The sequence below is a fragment of the Schistocerca piceifrons genome, chromosome 6, assembly GCF_021461385.2.
Source record: "Schistocerca piceifrons isolate TAMUIC-IGC-003096 chromosome 6, iqSchPice1.1, whole genome shotgun sequence".
Taxonomy (NCBI): Eukaryota; Metazoa; Arthropoda; class Insecta; order Orthoptera; family Acrididae; genus Schistocerca; species Schistocerca piceifrons.
Window position 1 is genome coordinate 359072777 of NC_060143.1, and position 18009 is coordinate 359090785.

Here is an 18009-nt window from a genome sequence, read left to right on the forward strand (position 1 = left end):
ATAGCAGCTCCAGACAAATTATATATTCTAAAATAGAAATGGATATCAATTTATAAACTTCATGACATAATGTTAAATGTTTGCATGCAAAGCTTTTTGTAGTTCTGCTCACCTCGTTAGCACCATCTAATGTATTAATTTAACCAAGTAATAAAAGTTATCGCTTTCACAGAAAAATATAAAGTTGAAAATAAACACATTTGATAAATTTCTACTTATAAAAGTATGTTGCAGTATTTGACTCTTAAAAGTAAATGTACTGTGTTGCAAACATGTCTTCCTAAGTTTCTTGCATGTTCAGCCTTCAGCAAATAACCATCTCACTCACACACTTGATCAGAGAAACATTGTGATTGTGAAGCCAGAGCACTGAGCAGACTTAGCTGTGCTCATGGAACATGAATACATTGCAAAAGTGCAAATCTCGGCCATGTCTGGTGTAAGATCACAGTTGCTTTTTACTTTTGGAAAAAATATTCTGCTGTTCTGCATTCCAAAGCCACAATGCATCTTTATCCAAAAAAATTAATATAACTAGTGGTGACAATGCCCTTTGATGATGTGGAACTTGAGAAATGCCTTAACCTATTTCTTGTATGTTGCGTAGCAAAATTCATAACTACTTCTTTTGCAGGATCCAGTTCAATGCCCTTTGGCACTATTACAGTCAGAGAAATTTCACTGTTTGTATGAAAATTCCAGTACATCTAAACCTTTTACAGATTTCTGAAATGCTCTCAGAGTTTTAATATAAATGAATTATACTAGCAGTACCATAAACCTATAAATATATTAATACAATACGCTACACTACAGAAACAGCACTGTAGTAAGCTGCTAAGTATGTAGTTGGTTAAAGTGCAATGTTTTTAATAATGAAATCTACAGGCCACTTGCTTTAATTTTTTCTAATGTTCATAGATAGATGAACAGGCCACAAACTGTAAACCAAGACATTGTCCAAATAGAAAACAGATATAAAATTTTAAACACTTTTGTTTTATTATTTTTTACTGTAAGGGATTGAGGTTGTAATTCTCAAAGAAATGATTGAATCACTCTCTAAAAAATTACTAGAGTCTTGTGAAATATTGTTGTGACTTGAAAAATTCTTGTGAAAAGCTTTTCATTGGTGTTGATCTTCACTGTTGGCTGCTGTTTTGTGGGTACAACTCCCCAAATGTGCAATTCTGATTTATGGTTAGTTGGTAAAGTTTATCTGACTTGATGTCCCTTATCCCGATCTGACAATTATTTGAGATAATTTATTAATTTCAAGTAATTCAACTGTTGGATATTTTGCTTATATTAAGCTTATCCATTGTGGATAAAATTTCATTTTGACATAGTTAGATTACCACATAGTTTTAAAGGTGCATAATTTAACAACTACTGACCTAAAGTTAGAAAATAGTGCATGTCTGCCCGAATCCTCTTTTGGTCTTGACACTCTTCCCCCCTTTTTACTCTTCCTCACAGTCTGTCCATTCAGTTTTTTATTGTTGCCGGTAATAATCAACAGCTCACCAGTCTACTGATAGCTGTCTCCCCCTCTAACAATATATGCCTATCCCCACATTCCCTGTCCCATGCCTCTTTCCCCTCCCATGCTACAAAATCCATTAGGCTACGTTCAGATGTAATGCATGTTGATGGATTGTAATGCGTGATCGAGTATGAAAAGAGTTCAGATGAAGAGTTGTAGAACATGATAGTCCCTGTAGCTACTCACTCATAGTCTGTTTCATTTTCCGATATCTTGTAAGAGGGTGTTTGGCGGCAGAGCTACATTATTCATATATAACTGGAAAACTGACTATATCAAAGGTAATTTGTAAAGTATGCAAATACATCTGAACGAAACTTAAAGCCAATATAATTCTAATCCAAATGAAGAAAAATGGATTGGGCTATCTCATGGATTTCAAAAGTATGCGATGTTTCCTCATTGCACGAAAGCTCTTGATAATTAACAAGTCAGAATACAAAGTCTGGAACATTTAAGTTCCTTATACTTCACTTATAAACATTTTCTTTCCTAATACTGTTGGCACTATGTGTCTGACTATTGCTTTATCTGGGTAGACATTTGCACTTACGGAAAAGACAACTTCTCTGGAATTTTTAGAGATAAGTTCTACATGAAAAATTCACTGAAAAATCTTTGAATGTACGAAAAAAAAAAAAAAAAAAAAAAAAAAGAAGTTATTTAATAATCAGCTAATTTTAGCATGTAGGTCTGTTGCGTGGACTTTTGGTATAGTGTCTAATAAGTAGAGAATACCACATTCTTCATTAGATATCAGTGTGGGTTGTGGCAAACACATTGTAAAAGTGATTGCAATACTTCACAACTATGTTTGAATGAGAGATGGTTTTAAACACAAGGACAACTCAAAAGGAAATCTCACAAGTATAAATACTACCCACAATGGACATCCCACATCATCAACTATTTTGTTAAAGAAAGTAGACTTGAACATGCATATCTTATGGTATGAACCAAAGTGTACTTTTTAATAATAAAGTTTTTCTCACAGAAGGTCAAAACCTATTCCTACCAAGCTCACCATTCCAAAATTGTATTTTTCTGCAATGCCGATGCTGCATTTCAAAATACTGCCCTTTTTTCTACCCTGTACCTCAATGTCAGTATTCTTGCCTACAGTTTCTTTATTCTTTGCCATGCCCAACAAAGAAAAATAACAGAAACACACTTAAAATACATCTGGTCATGAAAAAATTTACAGTCAACTGAGCAGCACACAGATGCATGCATTTTCTAGTTGCGTGTCAAAATACTTTCATCTGTGTCTAGAGACTTTTTCTGTGAATTCTGCATTAATGTGCACCCATGTGATCAGTTGTAAGTTGAATATTAAGATGTCTAAATGTGCATCAGATTTCCATCATTTGAAATTAGCCTTAGATGCCCCCCACCCTCCCTGCATGCATTCACACCTCTCAATAACAATTGCTGTTGTCACAGAGGGGGAGATATGAGATTTGGTGCCTTTGCTGGTGTGGATGGCTGTTTTCACTAAAACTGGAAGTAAATGAAAGCTGTTCTTTAAGTGTGCCAATGTTCTAAACTGTTCATCTGCACATGAATGGTGGCTTGCTCTTCTTTTCAGTACATTCTATCCATTCTGGAATACTCAATATTGTAATACATACATTAAATGTCTGAGTTGTCATCACAGTCTTTTAGCAATAAGAACAACTTTTTATTTTGTTTGACTCACTGGCACTGATTATCATTTACACATGACACAGCCTCTTACAACATGAGATGCCACAGTTACATTATATAAATGTAAGAAAGAGTATTGTCCATAAGTAAACCTCCAACTTTTATTCAGAATGTAATGAAGGTGGTATTTTTGTCAAAATATGCCTATGCAACGAATCTCCTGCAGTACACTCAGAGAATACTCATTACTTCAGAAGAATTTCTTTCATTCATGCCGTCTTGGACCAATCTCCTTACTTTCTTGACCACTGTCTCCTGAGGGTTTCTGCTTTGCAGCTCTTTTCTGCAAAAATGTAAAACAAAAGTATAAAGTTAACATCTATCAAAATTTGTACGTCAGATTGTCTTACTATATAGATTTCATGGAGCACTCCTCCATTTAAGAATAGCTATTTCTAACAAAATTAGAACCTGTAATAATAAAAATGTATGTTTGATATTATACTGGTGTTGTTTCTCACATTACTCTCAATGTGCTTGTGGTGTTGAGGGTAAGAGACCAGTGGTTCCAACATCCCCTGTTAAATAATCTTGTATAGTAGAAAACTGACTGTTAGTTTGAAAACTAACTGATAGTTTGAGAACTTGGATGTAACTGAAACTATAAGATAGAAAAATCAGAGTTGGTCATGCACACAGGCAAGTCTGAATATGATTTTTATGCATATTTCTTTGTTTGTGCCTGTTTAGATGAAGTAGATGTCCAGCAACCATTTGCTCAGGCCCGGAATCAGAAATATTCTTGTTGAATTTTTCCATACCTCCTTCAAAGTGGCATTGTGCTCCTACATAATCAATTAAATATTCTTATCCATTCCTATACAATAATACCTGCTAAAAGCCATGCCCTCAGATTATTCAAATACTGGTGACAACTTGTATACATATTGTATATAGTGTAAATATAACTGCCCTGTGGCATAATGTGCTGTTGAGCATAACACACTTGATTTCAATGGCTGCTTCATTACCCAAGCCACCTGGATCCTTCCCTCCACCACCAGCTTTTCTGAGCTGTGCACTATAATGAATCACCCTCATTTAACATTAGCTTCTTTTTTTATAGAGGTAACTGATACCATGTATACTATTGACTCTTGCATGGTTTAAAGTTATCTCAGCTGTTTCACTAAAAGAATTTATATGATTTTGTATACGATGTATTATACTTCAGTCTAAAATGTATAAAACAGAAATCAATGTGTTGCAATCGATATGTACTAACAGTTAAAATTACTCTTCTTTTAAAAATACTTGAAATCACAAAATTTGTGGATACTTAAAATTCATATTATTAATTGCACAATCTAACACAAATTATTACATTTATTTCTAGATTGATTTACGAAATAATGATATATTTTAGCGAAGATTCGTCTTTGGTAAAGAAAGTGAAAGTTCATAGACTCTTTTGCTTTGTACATTCTTTTGAATAATGTATAAAAGAAAGTAAGCAATGGTGGGCATGCCTCTGATGGAAGTAGACATTTTCTAAGTTTGTCACCAACAGTGTAATTATTATTATTATTATTATTATTATTTTATTTTTTTATTTTTTTGTGGAAACTCTAAATATGGTGTGATGTTCAAAGATATGACAAAGAATAAAATTCAAGAATAACACAGGCAAATCTTCATCAGTTATTTAGTCATCAAGAAACTACAAAATCAAAATTTCAGCTACAATGATGTACCCCTAGACAAGACTTTGAGCCATTGACAATGACAACAAGATAATGAAGATAAGTAAAAAGTTATTCTTTTGTATTACATACACCTCTCATAGCTTTCAAAATTTGTGCAAAGACAGAGAATTTTAATAGTGATGTGTGGGAGCATAAGATTACAAGTGGGGGTGTCAGTCGTGATCTGTTAACTGGTAACAATGTTTTGTCTGTTGTAAAAGAAGAACGTACTTTGAATTTATATCAATTACAGTTATAAAACTCCAATTTATTGAAGAAATAAGACCAGGGAAATGCCAAAAAAAGTCAGATCAACAGTAATGAGAATTACATATGATATCAACAATGATGGACCAGAAGAATTGAAAGGTCGTTTTCAACTATGACTGTTGCTGTTGTGGTCTTCAGTCCTGAGACTGGTTTGATGCAGCTCTCCATGCTACTCTACCCTGTGCAAGCTTTTTCATCTCCCAGTACCTACTGCAACCTACATCCTTCTGAATCTGCTTAGTGTATTCATCTCTTGGTCTCCCTCTACGATTTTTACCCTCCACGCTGCCCTCCAATACTAAATTGGTGATCCCTTGATGCCTCAGAACATGTCCTACCAACCGATCCCTTCTTCTGGTCAAGTTGTGCCACAAACTTCTCTTCTCCCCAATCCTATTCAATACTTCCTCATTAATTATGTGATCTACCCATCTAATCTTCAGCATTCTTCTGTAGCACCACATTTCGAAAGCTTCTATTCTCTTCTTGTCCAAACTATTTATCGTCCATGTTTCACTTCCATACATGGCTACACTCCATACAAATACTTTCAGAAACGACTTCCTGACACTTAAATCTATACTAGATGTTAACAAATTTCTCTTCTTCAGAAACGCTTTCCTTGCCATTGCCAGCCTACATTTTATATCCTCTCTACTTCGACCATCATCAGTTATTTTGCTCCCCAAATAGCAAAACTCCTTTACTACTTTAAGTGCCTCATTTCCTAATCTAATTCCCTCAGCATCACCCGACTTAATTAGACTACATTCCATTATCCTTGTTTTGCTTTTGTTGATGTTCATCTTATATCCTCCTTTCAAGACACTGTCCATTCCATTCAACTGCTCTTCCAAGTCCTTTGCTGTCTCTGACACAATTACAATGTCATCGGCGAACCTCAAAGTTTTTATTTCTTCTCCATGAATTTTAATACCTACCCCGAATTTTTCTTTTGTTTCCTTTACTGCTTGCTCAATATAGAGATTGAACAACATCGGGGAGAGGCTACAACCCTGTCTTACTCCCTTCCCAACCACTGCTTCCCTTTCATGTCCCTCGACTCTTATAACTGCCATCTGGTTTCTGTACAAATTGTAAATAGCCTTTTGCTCCCTGTATTTTACCCCAGCCACCTTCAGAATTTGAAAGAGTGTATTCCAGTCAACATTGTCAAAAACTTTCTCTATGTCTACAAATGCTAGAAACGTAGGTTTGCCTTTCCTTAATCTTTCTTCTAAGATAAGTCGTAAGGTCAGTATTGCCTCACGTGTTCCAGTGTTTCTACGGAATCCAAACTGATTTTCCCCGAGGTTGGCTTCTACTAGTTTTTCCATTCGTCTGTAAAGAATTCGTGTTAGTATTTTGCAGCTGTGACTTATTAAGCTGATAGTTCGGTAATTTTCACATCTGTCAACACCTGCTTTCTTTGGGATTGGAATAATTATATTCTTCTTGAAGTCTGAGGGTATTTCGCCTGTTTCATACATCTTGCTCACCAGATGGTAGAGTTTTGTCAGGACTGGCTCTCCCACGGCCGTCAGTAGTTCCAATGGAATATTGTCTACTCCGGGGGCCTTGTTTCGACTCAGGTCTTTCAGTGCTCTGTCAAACTCTTCACGCAGTATCGTATCTCCCATTTCATCTACATCTACATCCTCTTCCATTTCCATAATATTGTCCTCAAGTACATCGCCCTTGTATAGACCCTCTATATACTCCTTCCACCTTTCTGCTTTCCCTTCTTTGCTTAGAACTGGGTTTCCATCTGAGCTCTTGATATTCATACAAGTCGTTCTCTTATCTCCAAGGGTCTCTTTAATTTTCCTGTAGGCGGTATCTATCTTACCCCTAGTGAGATAGGCCTCTACATCCTTACATTTGTCCTCTAGCCATCCCTGCTTAGCCATTTTGCACTTCCTGTCGATCTCATTTTTGAGACGTTTGTATTCCTTTTTGCCAGTTTCACTTACTGCATTTTTATATTTTCTCCTTTCATCAATTAAATTCAATATTTCTTCTGTTGCCCAAGGATTTCTACTAGCCCTCGTCTTTTTACCTACTTGATCCTCTGCTGCCTTCACTACTTCATCCCTCAAAGCTACCCGTTCTTCTTCTACTGTATTTATTTCCCCCATTCCTGTCAATTGCTCCCTTATGCTCTCCCTGAATCTCTGTACAACCTCTGGTTCTTTTAGTTTATCCAGGTCCCATCTCCTTAAATTCCCACCTTTTTGCAGTTTCTTCAGTTTTAATCTACAGGTCATAACCAATAGATTGTGGTCAGAGTCCACATCTGCCCCTGGAAATGTCTTACAATTTCAAACCTGGTTCCTAAATCTCTGTCTTACCATTATATAATCTATCTGATACCTTTTAGTATCTCCAGGGTTCTTCCATGTATACAACCTTCTTTCATGATTCTTAAACCAAGTGTTAGTTATGATTATGTTGTGCTCTGTGTAAAATTCGACCAGGCGGCTTCCTCTTTCATTTCTGTCCCCCAATCCATATTCACCTACTATGTTTCCTTCTCTCCCTTTTCCTACACTCGAATTCCAGTCACCCATGACTATTAAATTTTCGTCTCCCTTCACAATCTGAATAATTTCTTTTATTTCATCATACATTTCTTCAATTTCTTCGTCATCTGCAGAGCTAGTTGGCATATAAACTTGTACTACTGTAGTAGGTGTGGGCTTCGTATCTATCTTGGCCACAATAATTCGTTCACTATGCTGTTTGTAGTAGCTTACCCGCATTCCTATTTTCCTATTCACTATTAAACCTACTCCTGCATTACCCCTATTTGATTTTGTGTTTATAACCCTGTAGTCACCTGACCAGAAGTCTTGTTCCTCCTGCCACCGAACTTCACTAATTCCCACTATATCTAACTTCAACCTATCCATTTCCCTTTTTAAATTTTCTAACCTACCTGCCCGATTAAGGAATCTGACATTCCACGCTCCGATCTGTAGAACGCCAGTTTTCTTTCTCCTGATAACGACATCCTCTTGAGTAGTCCTCGCCCGGAGATCCAAATGGGGGACTATTTTACCTCCGGAATATTTTACCCAAGAGGACGCCATCATCATGTAATCATACAGTAAAGCTGCATGCCCTCGGGAAAAATTACGACTGTAGTTTCCCCTTGCTTTCAGCCGTTCGCAGTACCAGCACAGCAAGGCCGTTTTGGTTATTGTTACAAGGCCAGATCAGTCAATCATCCAGACTGTTGCCCTTGCAACTACTGAAAAGGCTGCTGACCCTCTTCAGGAACCACACGTTTGTCTGGCCTCTCAACAGATACCCCTCCGTTGTGGTTGCACCTACGGTACGCTGAGGCACGCAAGCGTCCCCACCAACGGCAAGGTCCATGGTTCATGGGGGGGCAACTATGACTAAGGACATCAAAAAACATAAGTACAAACCATTTGTGAAATTAATCTTTCTTACTGGACTCGTGTGATTGCTAAGAAAATGAATAGAGATGAGGGTAGTGGTGATGAAATGAAAGCTGTAGAACCCAGCCTAGACATATTTGAACCAAGTGAAAGCGTAATTAGCAAAGAAACAGTGAAAACTGATATTTTGCAGTTGATTTTAGTAAAATTAGAGGAAATGAAGATGGGCAGCTAAAGAAAATGCAGTTATGGTCAGTTAATAGAAATAAAAACAGACAACAATAGTAACTTTAGTGCAGTTAATGATCAGTTAACTAAAAAACCTACTTCACTACAAGGATAATTAAATGAACTGAAAAGTGAAAACAATGACAAAATGGACAGGGTACAATACCAAATAGACCAACTTAGCAGTCAGGCTTCAGAGCTAAAAAATGGGTTTGTCAGATAGATTAAAAAGTGTGAATGAAAAAGCAGATATATAAGAAAATAAATTTATTGTTTTGGAAAATGAGTTCATGGCCCAATCTGCACAACAAGCGAAGAATGTTGATGATGTCAGAGTTGAACAGAAAGCCATAGCAGAAATAATGAAACAGAACTTTAGCAGTTTAGATAAAAAATTTTATATGTTGAAAACAGTATGCGAACTTATGTAAATGTTTTAGATCAAAAAATTTCAGTAGGTCAGGAAAATTGCATTCACAACAATCTGTAGTCAAATAATGGTATTGCGTGTTCCAACATTCCGATCAGAAGTTTTCCATCAGACAATTTACATACAGAGGATTTTTTTACACTACTGTAGAGATAGTTTTGTTTCAGGCATGAGTGATGACCAAAAGATTAAATTTGTTAAAAGATATCTTGAAGGTGAAGCTCTGTCTTGGGTATATCTAAATTTAAGTGAGTCGGAGACATATCAAAGTCTTGAAAAAAGAAGCTGATCAAGGGAGAATAGAAAGTGAATTTCTGAATGGTCCAAACTATAGGAATAACAGTACGCTGAACTAATTTTGTAGGAATCAGCTTAAGAAATTAGCATATCTTGACAGACCCTTTGAGGAAATGACAGTAATTGATTCACTAAAAATGATATTACCAGAAAGGTTGCAGTGGGACTGATGAGTGCCTAGAGCAGTTTTTATGATATGTAGACAGGCTGGTTAGGGTAGTAGAAGGAAACATGTACCATAACAATTGAAATGATAGAGATCACAATGCTAACAACAACAGAAACAGAGATAATGGTAATTTCAATCAGGATCAAAATGGAGATAGAGACAGAAATTTTGAACTTCAGCAGAAGAGGAATAATGGGGAAAACCATGGGCAATATAATAGGAGAAACAATCATAGAGACAGCTATTCAGGAAATGGTGGTCCGTCTCAATGAAGGTCCACAGTTTTGGGGCGAGGAGACACAACAAGTACAGGACCCCAATTTACAAGTACATTTAGGCAATAATAATAGTATTAATAATGTGGCACAGGTATTTGAAGTTGAACAGAATGAACACCAGATTTCTAATTTATGTTTTGATTAAAAGTTTTGGAATACTATATTTAATTATAATAATGTGGATACAAATAACAAAACAGAATGTGAGAGTAATGAGAATTTTGATGTAGTATGTACTAACGATTTCTTCTTGTGGTCAGAAAACAGTGTTATGAATGTATGTGAAACAGGCAATGACTGTATTGGATCTGAATTAGGTAGTATTTTTGATGTAGATGAGAATGAGAGCTGTGAAATAACCGAGGTTGGTAAGTCTGAGACTGATTGCTTATTGCAAATGAATGTAGGTGAGGAGTGTTACTTTGACAGTGATGAGACCTGTGTTGTTTACAATGTTATTGATGAAGTAATTTTTGAAGTATATGATGATGATAATGATGATGATGAATATCAGGTTCTTCTGGAGTATAATAATAATGAAGTTTCAGAGTTATTTGTGAATCGAGATAAGGTGGGAACTGTGGGAAGGGAACTGTTTGATTGATACAGGTAGCCCAATTTGTGACATATCTGAACAATTTAGAGATGAGAACCAGCATAGTAAAAATTTTGTGGGAAATGTCCATTGCACTTGTAAAGATAAGAGGAGCCACTGTTGTTCAAAACAAGTATGTGAAATGTCAAGTACTGTTAACATTTAGTATAGAGGACAAGATATATGAACATGGATGCATAATGACACCTAGTCTAGAAGAAAATACTCACTATGTCTGTAGATTTATAATACTATGTGATTGTGTTTTGTTTGCCATGAATTTAGTATGAAAGATAATGTAGTTTTAAAGTTCTATCTATTGGTTGAGGAAGGTGATGAAAAAACAGGGGGATAGGAGAAAGCAGAGACATGATGGTAAAGGTAGATTTTCTAAGTTTGAAGCAGGATATCTTGTGTTGGTGAAAGCCAAAGAGAAATCTAAATTGTTGACATCTGAGATAAAGAAATTTTTTGAAATTTATATTGGACCATTCGAAGTTCTTGAAATTCCACATCCCAATGCATCCAGACTTGTGTATCCAAAATCCAAGAAGTTGTTTGGATTATGAATATCACTGAACTGAAAGCATATGGACATGATCCATAAGTATCTAATTTTTGTTTGATTGTTCTTTCTATCTATTGCCACGAATTTAGTATGTAAGATGATGTGATTTTCAAAGTTTTGTCTTATCTATTGAAACTATAAAGTAGTGTTCTGTAATAGATTTGTGCTATTACATATATGACATGAGACTAAATAAGTAGATATTTTTATAGTTTTGAAATGGGACAACAATATTCATAATTTGTAGTGTAAAGATTAGGAATAGTATCTGAGCATATCTCTGTGTATTAACTTATTAGTCCATTCTTTTCATTTCATTTAACTTCATTTATTAATGTTTCACATGTGAACACTTTTTAATTGCACCTGACATAAATCCCATATAAATGACTATGTAAAATGAAGATGGAGAGCATATCTTGTGTGACATGAAGGAAGTACTGAACAACATATTTAGCACAGAAAACAATGTTTCACCATTAGATGTGAATGCTAGACAGGAAGTTACCTATCCATTGGAGCGTGTGGTGATAACTCTAAGGAGGGAGCTGAAAGATGTGGGCAGATCCACTCCCCATGCTGCTGTATGGCTGTACTCTGCTGGACCAGTCATCTTGCAAGAGATCGTGAGTGCTGGGTAACGTATTCAAGCATCTGTAGACTGAAATGTGAGTTGCGTCTGATATTTGTCAACTGTTAACCAAGACTGCTAAAGACAGTATAAATGCATGTACGGGGATTATCTTTCCAATCATTATGCAACTTTAAATCAGCATGTATTATTTTTTTATCATTTGTAAATGAATCTTCTAGATATTTATGTACATAGGTTAGTGTAGAAGACATTTACTAGTGTGGGCAATATAATAGGATGTATACATGTCTCTTTTCATACTCTGATTTTGGTTCTCAAGCTACAGGACTGTGTCATCATTCAAAGCTAACTATGACTGTTCACCTGAATTTATCCTGAATATTGCAACTGTATCTGATTGGAACTTGAGTTGTGGACAGGCTCATGCTTATTTTTTTCTAGATTGATTTACAAAATAATGATGTTGTTGTTGTTGTGGTCTTCAGTCCTGAGACTGGTTTGATGCAGCTCTCCATGCTACTCTATCCTGTGCAAGCTTCTTCATCTCCCAGTACCTATTGCAGGCTACATTCTTCTGAATCTGCTTAGTGTATTCATCTTTGGTCTCCCTCTATGGTTTTTACCTTCCACGGTGCCCTCCAATACTAAATTGGTGATCCCTCGATGTCTCAGAACATGTCCTACCAAACGATCCCTTCTTCTAGTCAAATTGTGCCACAAGCTCCTCTTCTCCCCAATTCTATTCAATACCTCCTCATTAGTTATGTGATCTACCCATCTAATCTTCGGCATTCTTCTGTAGCACCACATTTCGAAAGCTTCTATTCTCTTCTTGTCTAAACTATTTATTGTCCATGTTTCATTTCCATACATGGCTACACTCCATACAAATACTTTCAGAGATGACTTCCTGACACTTAAATCTATACTCAATGTTAACAAATTTTTCTTCTTCAGAAACGCTTTCCTTGCCATTGCCAGTCGACATTTTATATCCTCTCTAGTCTGACCATCATCAGTTATTTTGCTCCCCAAATAGCAAAACTCCTTTACTACTTTAAGTGTCTCATTTCCTAATCTAATTCCCTCAGCATCACCCGACTTAATTCGATTACATTCCATTATCCTTGTTTTGCTTTTGTTGATGTTCATCTTATACCCTCGATTCAAGACACTGTCCATTCCGTTCAACTGCTCTTCCAAGTCCTTTGCTGTCTCTGACACAATTACAATGTCATCGGTGACCCTCAAAGTTCTTATTTCTTCTCCCTGGATTTTAATACCTACTCCAAACTTTTTTTTTGTTTCCTTTATTGCTTGCTCAATATACAGATTGAATAACATCGGGGAGAGGCTACAACCCTGTCTCACACCCTTCCCAACCACTGCTTCTCTTTCATGTCCCTCAACTCTTATAATTGCCATCTGCTTTCTGTACAAATTGTACATAGCTTTTCGCTCCCTTTATTTTACCCCTGTCAGCTTCAGAATTTGAAAGAGAGTATTCCAGTCAACATTGTCAAAAGCTTTCTCTAAGTCTACAATTGCTAGAAACATAGGTTTGCCTTTCCTTAATCTTTCTTCTAAGATAAGTCGTAGGGTCAGTATTGCCTCACGTGTTCCAACATTTCTACGGAATCCAAACTGATCTTCCCCAAGGTTGGCTTCTATCAGTTTTTCCATTCTTATGTAAAGAATTCGCGTTAGTATTTTGCAGCTGTGACTTATTAAACTGATAGTTCGACAATTTTCACATCTGTCAACACCTGTTTTCTTTGGGATTGGAAGCCTGTCTCATACATCTTGCTTACCAGATGGTAGAGTTTTGTCAGGACTGGCACTCCCAAGGCTGTCAGTAGTTCTAATGGAATGTTGTCTACTCCCGGGGCCTTGTTTCGACTCAGGTCTTTCAGTGCTCTGTCAAACTCTTCACCCAGTATCATATCTCCCATTTCATCTTCATCTACATCCTCTTCCATTTCCATAATATTGTCCTCAAGTACATTGCCCTTGTATAGATCCTCTATATACTCCTTCCACCTTTCTGGTTTCCCTACTTTGCTTAGAACTGGGTTTCCATCAAAGCTCTTGATATTCATGCAAGTGGTTCTCCTTTCTCCAAAGGTCTCTTTAATTTTCCTGTAGGCAGTATCTATCTTACCCCTAGTGAGATAAGCCTCTACATCCTTACATTTGTCTTCTAGCCATCCCTGCTTAGCCATTTTGCACTTCCTGTCGATCTCATTTTTGAGACATTTGTATTCCTTTTTGCCTGCTTCATTTACTGCATTTTTATATTTCCTCCTTTCATCAATTAAATTCAATATTTCTTCTGTTACCCAAGGGTTTCTACTAGCCCTCACCTTTTTACCTATTTGATCCTCTGCTGCCTTCACTATTTCATCCCTCAAAGTTACCCATTCTTCTTCTACTGTATTTCTTTCCCCCATTCCTGTCAATTGTTCCCTTATGCTCTCCCTGAAACTCTGTACAACCTCTGGTTTAGTCAGTTTATCAAGGTCCCATCTCCTTAAATTCCCACCTTTTTGCAGTTTCTTCAGTTTTAATCTCCAGTTCATAATCAATAGATTGTGGTCAGAGTCCACATCTGCCCCTGGAAATGTCTTACAATTTCAAACCTGGTTCCTAAATCTCTGTCTTACCATTATATAATCTATCTGATGCCTTTTAGTATCTCCAGGGTTCTTCCATGTATACAACCTTCTTTCATGATTCTTAAACCAAGTGTTAGCTATGATTAAGTTATGCTCTGCGCAAAATTCTACCAGACGGCTTCCTCTTTCATTTCTTACCCCCAATCCATATTCACCTACTATGTTTCCTTCTCTCCCTTTTCCTACGCATGAATTCCAGTCACCCATGACTACTAAATTTTTGTCTCCCTTCACTACCTGAATAATTTCTTTTATCTCATCATACATTTCATCAATTTCTTCGTCATCTGCAGAGCTACTTGGCATATAAACTTGTACTACTGTAGTAGGCGTGGGCTTCGTGTCTATCTTGGCCACAATAATGCGTTCACTATGCTGTTTGTAGTAGCTTACCCGTACTCCTATTTTTTTATTCATTATCAAACCTACTCCTGCATTACCCCTATTTGATTTTGTATTTATAACCCTGTATTCACCTGACCAAAAGTCTTGTTTCTCCTGCCACCGAACTTCACTAATTCCCACTATATCTAACTTTAACCTATCCATTTCCCTTTTTAAATTTTCTAACCTACCTGCTCGATTAAGGGATCTGACATTCCGCGCTCCGATCCATAGAACGCCAGTTTTCTGTCTCCTGATAACAACGTCCTCTTGAGTAGTCCCCGCCCGGAGATCCGAATGGTGGACTATTTTACCTCCGGAATATTTTACCCAAGAGGACGCCATCATCATTTAATCATACAGTAAAGCTGCATGCCCTCGGGATAAATTATGGCTGTAGATTCCCCTTGCTTTCAGCTGTTCGCAGTACCAGAACAGTAAGGCTATTTTGGTTAGTGTTACAAGGCCAGATCAGTCAATCATCCAGACTGTTGCCCCTGCAACTACTGAAAAGGCTGCTGCCCCTCTTCAGGAACCACACATTTGTCTGGCCTCTCAACAGATACCCCTCCATTGTGGTTGCATCTACGGTAGGCTATCTGTATCGTTGAGGCACGCTAGTCTCCCCACGAACGCCAAGATCCGTGGTTCATAGGTGGAGGAAAAATAATGGTATATTTTAGCAAAGATTCTTCTTTGGTAAAGAAAATTGGTATACTCCTTTGCTTTGTAAACTCTTTGGAATAATGTGAGTACTACAGAAGGTAAGTAGTGGTGGGAATGCCTCTGATGGAAATAGACTCCTCTAAGTTTGTAACCAACAATGTAATTATTGTTTTTTCTTGAATGTAGAAAACGTAAAAATGGTGTGATGTTGAAAAATGTGACAAAGAATAAAATTCAAGAATAATACAGGCAAATCTTCATCAGTTATTTAGTCATCAAGAACCTACAAAATCGAAAGTTCAGCTGCAAGAATGTACCCCTAGATAAGACTTTGAGCCATCGATAATGACAATGAGATAATGAAGATAAGTAAAAAGTATATCCTACACCTCTCATAGCTTTCAAAATTTGTGTGAAGACAGAGAATTTTAAGAGTGATGTGTGGGAGGGTAAGACTACAGCACCCTATCTATCCTATCATATTCTCCTCATTCTCATCTGCCACCCTGTTTATTTGCAGACCTCTGTCTACACATCCACCCATCTTTCCCTGCTCCACTCCTTTTTTGCTCATTTTTTTCGCCACCTCCCTAGCCCACATCCTCCTGACACTGTGCCCATTGGCAGTCTAGTCCCTGCACACACTAACAGACAATGTTCGTCTCTCTCTGTACACTACTATCCCTCCTCCATCCCCACCCCCTCCAGATAGCTGCTCGCATCCAACGTAATAGTTGCATTCCAGTCCAAGTTGCTAGAGTTGGAGATCATGTATGCATGAGGTATGCTTGTGTGTGTGTGTGTGTGTGTGTGTGTGTGTGTGTGTGTGTGTGTGTCTTTTACTGATGAAGACTGTGGCCGAAGGCTTTATGCAAGTGTCTTTTAATTGTGTCTGTCTGCAACTTGATGTGTCTTCTTCACAATAAGTGACAATCTGTCTTTTCATACATTGTTGTTAATATTATTAGGTGCAATAGCACACTATTGGCTTATGCAAAATTCTTGTGTTTCAGTCTTTGAAGTTCCCAATCAGGTCTCACTTTTTCTCTGAGGATTCTTTTTATTTCTTGAGTCCATTTTGTCCCTGATTTGACGGTGACTTCATTCTCTGGCAGTGCTTCCCGTTTGCTAATTCTTTGTCTGTATGATTGTTTGTTGAAAATTTCTGATGCACATATTTGACCCTGTTATAAATACATTTTGACCTTTCATATCTAGGGTATGGTTCTGAGTTGTTCTATGCACTTTACAATTTTATGAGTGTGTCTTATCATTGTGAGTCTGTGGATATGTCCAAAAAATTTAAATCTTCTTTTCTTATGACTTTCACAAGATTCAACAGTTCTTCAGTTGTTTTTTAGGATTGTAGTCTGTGTCCATGTTCTGTTCTTTTGGGGCCAAGTATCTTTCTCAGAATTTTGTGTTCTTCTTTTAGGATATCTTCAAGATCAACTTTTCTGTTTTCACTTCTGTACAAGGCTTCATCATTGACAACTCCATTATTGTGCCTGATTTTAGTGGGTATTGAGGTATATTTTTTGTTGTAGATGTTGAAGATTTTACTGTATGCTGTCCTCTGCTTTTGCATCTGAATTTTCTGTGCCATTTTCTCTGCTCCTGTAGGTTCAAGGGTTTCACCTAAGAACTCCCTTGATTTGTTCATATTTTGTGGGCAGTTTTTCGTTAGGTGTTATCAGGTGTACCGTTTTTATTTTTATTTTTTTAAGTTTGTTTAATTGCTGTCATCTCATCATCTGACAGTATTATCAGATTATATGCAAAATCTAGGCAATAAATTTGGATGTCATTTTTAGGCCTTCCAAGTTGTATGGATTTCAAATAAGCCTGGCTTTTTAGTTTTTTTCCCACTCTGAAATGAATTTGTCAAAAACTAGATTAAAGAGGATAAGAGACAGACTGTTGCCCTGCTGATCAGAAATGGTTTGGACACCTCACCCATGAGCTTTAGTTTCGAGGTTGTGTTGGTAAGTGTTTGTTTGATGGGATTTAGGGTTTTTGGATTGAGTACTTATTTTTCCAGGTTAACAGAGTGAGATTGCCAACTGACTGACTCACACACCTTTTTGAAGTCCAGAAAAGAGCATATGATTTGGCTGTTCCTGAGCACTTTGTATTTTAATGTTGTTTTTAAATTGAATGTTTCGTCTATACAATTTTGACTGGCACAGAAATATGCTTGATATTTATCAGTTTTGTGGTTGAGTTGCTTCTGACAGAATTTTGTATGTAACTTGCAGAAGGGAGATCCCTTGATTGTTATTTAAATCCATTTCACCGCCTCTTTTGTACAGTGGGCAAATTAAGGTGCATTTCCAGTCTTTAGGATATTTTTCTGTCTGCCAACTGTCAGCCATGATTTGCATGAGTTCTCTGAGGGAATTTGGTTCAAGAATTTTCAACAGTTCTGGAGTGATACCATCTTCTCTCAAAGCTCCGTTATTTCTGAGTTTGAGGATATGCCCGTGAATCTGTTCTTGTGCGGGTGGTA

At 36.9% G+C, this 18009-nt stretch overlaps 1 protein-coding gene across 1 annotated transcript in view; it reads right to left on the reverse strand.

Moving 5' to 3' along the window:
- Positions 1 to 3441: 3441 nt before the first annotated feature.
- The window catches only part of LOC124803321 (photoreceptor outer segment membrane glycoprotein 2-like), a 50028-nt gene continuing 35460 nt past the window's right edge, over positions 3442 to 18009 (reverse strand). The window contains exon 7 of the mRNA XM_047264505.1: positions 3442 to 3536. Within this exon, the coding sequence (XP_047120461.1) occupies positions 3459 to 3536 (78 nt within the window). The 3' untranslated portion in view covers positions 3442 to 3458. The remainder of the gene's footprint in view (positions 3537 to 18009) is intronic.